At 50.6% G+C, this 9,061-nt stretch overlaps 1 protein-coding gene across 1 annotated transcript; it reads left to right on the top strand.

The window, feature by feature from the left end:
• The first annotated feature begins 677 nt into the window (after nucleotides 1–677).
• Nucleotides 678–8,769, top strand: ADAMTS1 (ADAM metallopeptidase with thrombospondin type 1 motif 1). Its single transcript, XM_034656486.1, has 9 exons — nucleotides 678–1,356; nucleotides 3,004–3,350; nucleotides 3,717–3,849; nucleotides 4,242–4,409; nucleotides 4,855–5,141; nucleotides 5,360–5,546; nucleotides 5,637–5,812; nucleotides 6,911–7,086; nucleotides 7,234–8,769. The coding sequence occupies exons 1-9, from the start codon at nucleotides 678–680 to the stop codon at nucleotides 7,931–7,933; spliced, it is 2,853 nt and encodes a 950-aa protein (XP_034512377.1). The 3' UTR covers nucleotides 7,934–8,769.
• Nucleotides 8,770–9,061: the final 292 nt, after the last annotated feature.

A 9,061-nucleotide genomic window follows, 5' to 3' on the forward strand; every position in this document is an offset into this window, starting at 1 on the left:
TCCCCTCCCCCGCCCGGGCCCGCGGCGCTGAGCGCGCTTTAGCACGGACTGAGTTTAGGGGGCGGTGTCTTTGGGATGGAAAGGCGGCCAAGAGAGAAAGAGAGGGAGGGGGGAGGTGGAGACGCAGTCGAGACTATAAAAGGGCGGCCCGGGCTGCCTGGTTCTTGCACTCGCTGGAGAGCGGCTCCACGCCAGGCGCCACTGCAAAACCAGGGCGCAGAGTAGGGCCGAGAGGACCGAGTCTTGGGCAAAGCCAGCAGCCCTGCGGCCAAGGCGGAGACCGAAGAGGGGCTCCAGGCACTGATCCTCGCGTTGCCCGTTGCCCCCTGCCCCGGAGGCGTCCCAGGGCACTTCCTGTCCCTGCAACAGCCTCCCTGCCAGCCCCTGCTGCGCTGTGCCTCCAACTCTGCTCTAGAAGAAAAACTTCCCGCGCGCCCGTAGAACTGCAGCGCCTCTTTTCCAGTGACTCCGGGAGTCCTGTCCGCGGCCGGCCCTGCGCTCACTTTCTAAGAATAATAGTTAATTGTAACAACCCAGAGCGAGGCCAACGAGGCTCCGTGCTCCCAACCCGAACAATAGCCCCCTCGCTCCGTGCACTGCGGCGCGTGGTGCCTCCCGGGACTCGGGTGCATCGACCAGTCCCCGCGGGCTTTCGAAGGAGCACAGGAAGCCGCGACATGGGGAACAGGGAGCCGGCGCGGCGGCCTCGGGGCTCACAGCCTGCGCCCGCGCTGCTACTGCTCGCGGCGGCTGCAGGGCTGCTGCTCCTGCCCGGGGCGCGTGGGCGCCCCGCAGAGGAAGACGAGGAGTTGGTACAGCCCGTATTGGAGCGCGAGCCGGGACTCAAGCTCACCCGCCTCCGCCTGGACGCCTTCGGCCGGCAGCTGCTCCTGGAGCTGCAGTCCGACCGCGGCTTCCTGGCGCCGGGTTTCACGCTGCAGACCGTGGGGCGCAAGCCTGGGCCCGACGCGCTCCGTCCGGACGCCGCCGGCGACCTGGCGCACTGCTTCTACTCCGGCACAGTGAACGGCGACTCTGGCTCGGCCGCGGCTCTCAGCCTCTGCGAGGGCGTGCGCGGCGCCTTCTACCTGCAGGGCGAGGAGTACTTCATCCAGCCCGCGCCTGTCGCCGCCACCGTGCGTCTCGCCCCCGCTGCCGCCGCCGCCGGGGAGGAGCAGCCGGAGCTGCCCAAGTTCCATCTCCTGCGGCGGAGGCGGCGGGGCGGCGGCGGCGCCAAGTGCGGGGTCACGGAGGACGAGACCCGGCTCGCAAGGGGCGCGGGGACGGCGAGCGAGGACGCCGGGGAGCAGTGGCTGCCGCGGGACCCGGCGCTGCAGCGGGCGGGACAGCCGACAGGTATCGATCCCTGAAGAGTTGCTCTCACTTGTCTCCCCATTCATCCCCCTTTCCTCACTGTCTCTGTGCTGCGCACGTTGAGGGTGAAGTCCTGTTCGCAGGCAGGACCAGATGTCTGGGGACTGGATGGAGGCCTGGTGTGGAGGAATGTGGCTTGAGGTTTTGGGTTGGTGAACTATTCCCATCCTGCTAGAACAGAATCCCGTTTGCCCGAGTAATGAATGATCAAGAGAGGACAGACAAATCAACAATTTTCTGCTGACTAAGGCGCAACGACAGGGAAGGGAAGAGTTGATAACCCTTCTCCTTCCACTTTAGTTTAGTGGGAGCCCGTGTGACCTCTTTCCGTCCTGTGAGTTTCTCTTTAACGATGGTGCATGTGTTCTTTGGTCGGGTTGCAACTTTGCTCTTAGTCTCGTAACTGGGGCCTGTGCCCGCACCCTGCGCCCAGAGGAGGGCGGAGATGGAGGGCGGAGGCGCGGCGGTGACCTCGCGGAGCGCAACCCGCGAGCCTGGACAGCTGCGCTAGAATCTCTGTTCCGCTGGCCTCCGCCTGCTCCCCCTTCCCCCGTAAGAGGCTGACCCCAACCGGCTGGCGGCGGCCGGGCCCCTCTGCAGAACCTGCCTGGGAGGTCTTTGCCCGGCTGGCCCCGCCTCTCCGCGCCTCCCACCCGGCCTCCCAGTTTGCGCTCCCTCTCGCGGCCAAAACTCTGCTCTCAAGCCCTGTTGCGTGTTAGTCCCTGCTGATCTTTCCTGCAACGCCTCACCCTGACTCTTTTCAGTTGTGTGCGGTGCTCACTGTCCTGTTCTCTTCATTCTATCGCTTTGGTGCCTTTGTTTCGTCCTTAACTTTCTCAGGTGTCCTGTTTTCGAGTTTTCCTCTCTTCCCCTGGACATCTGCTCCTTGAAGCCGTTACGCGGTCAGCGTCCAGTTTAGGACTCCCCTGGGGGCTGGTTTTCAGTCAAGAGTCAAAGGGCTCTTTTCTGAATAATCAAACGTGGCCCCCACTGCGCAAGGCAGGAACTTAGTTCCCTGGGGCAGTGGGAGTAGGGGGATAGGCTGCTGGGCAGAGTGTGTGGTCCTTGTGCCCGGATTTGGCAAGAGCAGAGCACCCCTAGGGACCCCTGGAATGAGAGAGCGGAGCGGGCTGAGATTCCTTCAGGCCCGGCCCCTTGGCAGAGGCCCCAGCCCTGCCCTGGGCCTTCCACGTGGAGTCGGATGATCTCATTCAGGATTTGGGTCCTGGCCTGTGAAAGAGTGACTCAGGGGCTCTGCCTGCCGCCCTTGCTCCAAGTTTTTACTACAGCTGGGCGGGATGATGTGCGTACTGCCTCGTTCAGTTTACAGGATTACAAAGAGGACAAAAGAAATACTGCTCACCAAAAAAAAAAAAAAAAAGCCTGAACTCTCAATGACTCACATGGCTTTTTTATTTGAAGTAGAGAGAGAAAATAATAATAAAGGAAATAAACTTTAAAAATAACACTTTCAGTGGAAAGAGATGCAAATATTTTTGTTATTGTTGCTCTAGGTATATTTTTGTGTTATTTGCTCTGACTGGTTAGGCTTTCCTTATATACTCTGGGAAGGTCAGTATTCTTGGCAAGACCGCCCCTGAGCAAATGATCTTTTCTGTCTCTTTACAGGAACTGGAAGCGTAAGAAAGAAGCGGTTTGTGTCCAGCCACCGCTATGTGGAAACTATGCTCGTGGCCGACCAGTCAATGGCCGAGTTTCATGGCAGTGGCCTAAAACACTACCTTCTCACCTTGTTCTCGGTGGCAGCCAGGCTGTACAAACACCCCAGCATTCGGAATTCCGTGAGCCTGGTGGTGGTGAAGATACTGGTCATCTACGAGGAACAGAAGGGGCCAGAAGTGACCTCCAATGCCGCCCTCACTCTGAGGAACTTCTGTAACTGGCAGAAGCAGCACAACCCGCCCAGCGACCGGGACGGAGAACACTATGACACGGCGATTCTCTTCACCAGACAGGTGAGAGCAAGACCCTGTGGATGAGGACTGTCCTCTGGGGAGTCTGCTTTGTCACAAGCAAATGCGCCTAAGGCATTTCCCCAGTGTTTTGCACTTACTTTGTTTTTTTTTTTTTAATTGACTAGCCTGGTCCCTTTTACTTAGTTCTTCCTTAATTTTAGTATCTCAAGTCTCCCCGTCCTATGTGAATAGCATTAGAGAAAAATCATAATTAAAGTCACCCAAAGTAGCCCCAAAAGGACAGCTCAGCAACAGTGAATGGAAGTGCTCCCAAACAAACGTGGAGATAGATGTTGCCAAAAAGTTAGGTGCCAAGGTTCGCGTTCTCTGAGCCTATGAGTCAGGACCCACCTCTGTTCCTTTTAGGACCTGTGTGGGGCCCAGACATGTGACACTCTTGGGATGGCTGATGTTGGAACTATATGTGATCCCAGCCGAAGCTGCTCGGTCATAGAAGATGATGGCTTACAAGCCGCCTTCACCACAGCTCATGAACTAGGTGAGTCCATTCAGAGTAGGAGCAAGTCCGCTTCACTGAGTTATGAAACTGATAAACCGTGTGCTTGTTGAAGGGGCGAGTCAGCAGGTTATATTGTTGTTTCCGGTTCCAGAGCTTTCTAGAAACTGCAGGAAGTATTTTTTTTTCCACTATTCTAAACACAGCCAGCCTTATTAGGATTCAGAATAACATAGGAGGAGCTCTGGACCTTTGGAAATTAACATATTTTTTTGCAACTTGTGAAAAACAGACACATTGTGTCCGAACTAGATTGCTTCCAAAGTACATTTCTTCTTCTAGAAATACCACTTTGAGACAAACGAATCCCCGATGGGGGAAACAAATGCTGCAAATGACCTATATTTTGATGTGGATTTCGGGTTGCTCCTTAGGCCACGTGTTTAACATGCCCCATGATGATGCCAAGCAGTGTGCCAGCATTAATGGCATCGACCAGAATTCCCACATGATGGCGTCAATGCTTTCCAACTTGAACCACAGCCAGCCCTGGTCTCCCTGCAGTGCCTACATGATTACGTCATTTCTGGATAATGGTCATGGTAAGATGCTTGAGCTACTCTTTCTAAAGGCTTCCACATGGAAGGTTCTAGTTAACCAGCTCTTTCTCTCTCTTTATTCTTTTTTTTTTTTTTTGGTTCTCTTTCTTCCTCCTCCTTCCAAATTACTTTCATTGTCAAGAGCATACATTTTTAGAATTTAATTCCCCATAACAGATAATTCTTCTGGCCGAGTAGCTCCTAACATACATTAATTTGAGTTTTTCAGCAGAACAATAACTTCCGGTCACTGTTAACGTGGACATACCCCTTAGAGGACAATATCTTACAAATTGTGTAAACCTCCCTGGCATTTTCCCCAGAAGCTCTAGTGTTCAAATCACTCTGCTATTTATTATGTCTTATGATCCATATTTTCTGAAACTGAGCTGCCTTTGGCGTGTTTTCATTTCCTGTTTTATAATATGAGCTGGCATTTCTGTTGCAGGGGAATGTTTGATGGACAAGCCCCAGAACCCCATCCAGCTCCCCTCGGATCTCCCCGGGACCTTGTATGATGCCAACCGGCAGTGCCAGTTCACATTTGGGGAGGAGTCCAAGCACTGCCTGGACGCAGCCAGCACGTGCATGACGCTGTGGTGCACAGGCACCTCCGGCGGGCTGCTTGTGTGCCAAACCAAACACTTCCCCTGGGCAGATGGCACCAGCTGTGGGGAAGGGAGATGGTGTATCGACGGCAAGTGTGTGAACAAGACGGACGAGATGCACTTCCATGTGAGTTTTTCTGTGGCAACATGTGCGTACTCCGTTAAAATTCAGAATTGGAAGGAACAGAGTGACGCTACCACATCCGATACCACCATAAACACCCCTGTTGGCGGCTTTGATGATTCTTTTTTACAGCTGGTTCTTTATCTCTTGTTTTTCTCTTCTATTCCCTAAGAAGACCTCCGTAGAGAGTTCTAATGCTGATCACTTGTGTCCTCGTTTAGACTCCTGTTCATGGAAGCTGGGGGCCCTGGGGACCCTGGGGAGACTGTTCGAGAACCTGTGGTGGAGGAGTTCAGTACACAATGAGGGAGTGTGACAACCCGGTCCCCAAAAACGGAGGGAAGTACTGTGAAGGCAAGCGCGTGCGCTACAGGTCATGTAACATTGAAGACTGTCCAGACAACAATGGTGAGTAGACACGGGGACCGGGCCATGTGGCCGCAAACCAGCAGGTAAGGGTTGAAAACTGGTGATGTCATTATATCCTTTTTTTTCCAGGAAAAACCTTTAGAGAAGAACAATGTGAGGCACACAATGAGTTTTCTAAAGTTTCCTTTGGGAGCGGGCCCGCGGTGGAGTGGACACCCAAGTACGCTGGCGTCTCGCCCAAGGACAGATGCAAACTCATCTGTCAAGCCAAAGGCATTGGCTTCTTCTTCGTGTTGCAGCCCAAGGTAGTTATTCTCATTCATACTCTTGCCTAAGAGGCAAGGGCTTGAACTGTGAACTTTTTACACAACTTAGGATACCAGTTCATTAGTTTATATATTAACGGGTTCCATTTCAAATCAGATCTCTTTAGATAGCTTGGCAGCTGTCTGCTTTGAGTATGGCGGTGTTGTCAGTTAGGAATAAAGCTTGAATCCAGCACTCAGGGTTCTTGTCATTGCTTGTTAGTACTGTGATATACAAAGAAAAGCCCTTCATGGTTAGATAAATTCGCATGGCAACCAACCAGTAGTTTTGGAAGATAGCTTAGGCATGGACCGAAGTACTAACTGGGGATTACCACTGGCATGTGCAAATGGGCTTATTAAAATGAGCTCTGAGCATTGATAACTCTTCTGTTTGAGGACATACATTAGAAGCATCATTTTGCTGTTTTGCTGAGGGGATAAATCTGGTTCTGAGGTTAAAAAAAAATAAAAGAATTTTGGTTGAGATTATCATGTGCAGTGATCACTGCGGGCTGTGAAAATACTTCCCAGTTGTAGATTCCACATACAACTGACTTACTTGGCATGTACAATTGCTGGGAATTATTCTGGGCACAGAGCAAACCGCAGTAAACAAATTGACAAGCTCTGCTTTCATTGACCTTACCTAGAAGTGAGATGGGTCAATAAACAAATAATCAAAAAAAATTAGAATTTTTTCAGACATCTACATCTTAACCAACTGAGTCACCCAGACACCCCTGTTTGCCTCGTATCTTAAGTAAACTTTCCTTAGATCTATTCAGTGCTTGTTTCTTAAGGCAAGGAGTCCCCCATAGCCAAGATTTCTTTGAAATTATGTAAGGATTCTCACAATCATGTCATTCTTTAACAAAAAATTCTTATCTAATTTCCAAAAACCATTCTCTGGTTTATAATAATATAATAAAAGCCACCAAGAAGGGTAGTAGGTGACATGTGTTGAGTTCTATTTTAACTATGATGGTCAGGAAGGCAGAGACAGTATGTTAATGAGGGAAACCTTCCTAATTAGCAGGGCATCATCTCTTTCCCGTGTTAATGTGTGACACCAGGTATATCGCTCTTCCTCTTCAGGTGGTTGACGGTACCCCGTGTAGCCCAGATTCCACGTCTGTCTGCGTGCAGGGACAGTGTGTAAAAGCTGGTTGCGATCGTATCATAGACTCCAAAAAGAAGTTTGATAAATGTGGTATCTGTGGAGGAAATGGATCTACATGCAAGAAAACATCAGGATCGGTGACTAGTGCCAAGTGAGTTTTAAAATGTCACATTCCCAGAGATCTTATTCTTTAGATGTAATTTTACGGGTCTGATAAAAATTACATTCTACGTGATGATAAGTAATAGAATTACCCAAGGGACTGAGAGAGTCTTGTATCTGTTTTTCCTGCCTGCAGACCTGGATATCAGGATATCATCACAATTCCAGCTGGAGCCACAAACATTGAAGTGAAACAACGGAATCAGAGGGGATCCAGAAATAACGGAAGCTATCTTGCCATCAAAGCTGCCGATGGCACCTATATCCTGAATGGCGACTTCACTCTGTCCACTTTGGAGCAAGACATTACGTACAAAGGGACCGTCCTGAGGTACAGTGGCTCGTCCGCCTCGTTGGAAAGAATCCGCAGCTTCAGCCCCCTCAAAGAGCCCATAACCATCCAGGTCCTCACCGTGGGCAACGCCCTTCGCCCTAAAATTAAATACACCTATTTTGTGAAGAAGAAGAAGGAGTCTTTCAATGCCATCCCTACTTTCTCCGAATGGGTCATCGAAGAGTGGGGCGAATGCTCCAAGTCCTGCGGGCTGGGCTGGCAGAGAAGACTGGTGGAGTGCCGGGACATTCACGGGCAGCCCGCCTCGGAGTGTGCGAAGGAAGTGAAGCCGGCCAGCACCAGACCCTGCGCGGACCTGCCTTGCCCCCACTGGCAGCTAGGGGATTGGTCACCATGTTCCAAGACTTGCGGGAAGGGTTACAAAAAGAGAAACTTGCAGTGTCTGTCCCACGATGGGGGGGTGTTGTCTCACGAGAGCTGTGATCCTTTAAAGAAACCTAAGCATTACATAGATTTTTGTACGATGGCAGAATGTAGTTAAGCAGCGTGAGTGTTGAGGGAAGGACGAGGTGTGGAAGGGCTGATGCACTGAAATCAAGAAGGCTGGAGGGATCCGGTGTACCTTGCCCGTGATCAACTAGGAGTGTCAAGGAGTTGGGAGCGTAGAGGTAGGTAGAAAAGAAGTTAGAGCGTCAGAATATCCTGCCAGTTACAAATCTGATAGGGGAGTTAATGAGGGTTATTAATCTCTGAGCAATGATATAGCAAGATACAGCCCCAGGGCATTATTATTATTCCTTTTGTTACATCTATGACAAGTTTAAAAAAAAATAGAAACAATTGTCAGACTTAGTTTAAGGAGTATACAATCCCTGTTTTGTGGTACTGATTAAATTCTTTGTATCAGGCAGGTTGGGGAATGAAAAGCAGGAGAGAGAAGAGATTTTTTTTTTTAGTTTCCGACAGGGCTTACTTTACCTCACTAACAACGGAGGGAGGAAAGGGGTACAAATAGCATCTGTAACCAGCACGGATTATGGCTGCTATCATCTCGGAGAACGTGTCTGCCATCTTTTCTGCCCCGAGGTAAGAATTCAGGACTGTCCACCGCGAGAGAAATGCTTAACAACCTCAAATGACTCAAATGAACTCCGTCTTTACTTTCTTGTGGCCGTTGTTGTGTCTTTATTCGTGATTTCCTTTTGACAAAGAAACACTTCCACGTGTTGGTAAAAATGCGGGACGTCTACAAGGGTTAAAAAAAAGCAGCAATGAATCAAATGCTCCTGCGGACCAGGCAGGACGAGCGCAGTCCCTCCTGCTTTCTTCCCTCTGTGTGTAAGCCTACTTTAGGAATGTGGATGTAAAAAAAAAAAACCAAACCGTTCCTGTGTCAAGAAAGACCGGGTGATCACACAAAAAGGATGTAATGCCGGCATAAGAATGGGGTGTGTAGAGTGGGATCCCTGGTGTTTGGGGGCACGAGATCACTCGTCTCACAGCGGGGAGGCTACTGAGGGGTCGCAGGTCCATCCCCAGCAGCTGGCCCAACAGTCATATCCTGGTGAATGTCTGTTCAGCTCTTCTACTATGAAAGAGAATATGACTTTTTTTCCCCATATGTACATAGTAAAATATGTTACTATAAATTCTACATACTTTATAAGTA

The sequence above is a fragment of the Ailuropoda melanoleuca genome, chromosome 1 (genome assembly GCF_002007445.2).
Source record: "Ailuropoda melanoleuca isolate Jingjing chromosome 1, ASM200744v2, whole genome shotgun sequence".
NCBI lineage: Eukaryota > Metazoa > Chordata > Mammalia > Carnivora > Ursidae > Ailuropoda > Ailuropoda melanoleuca.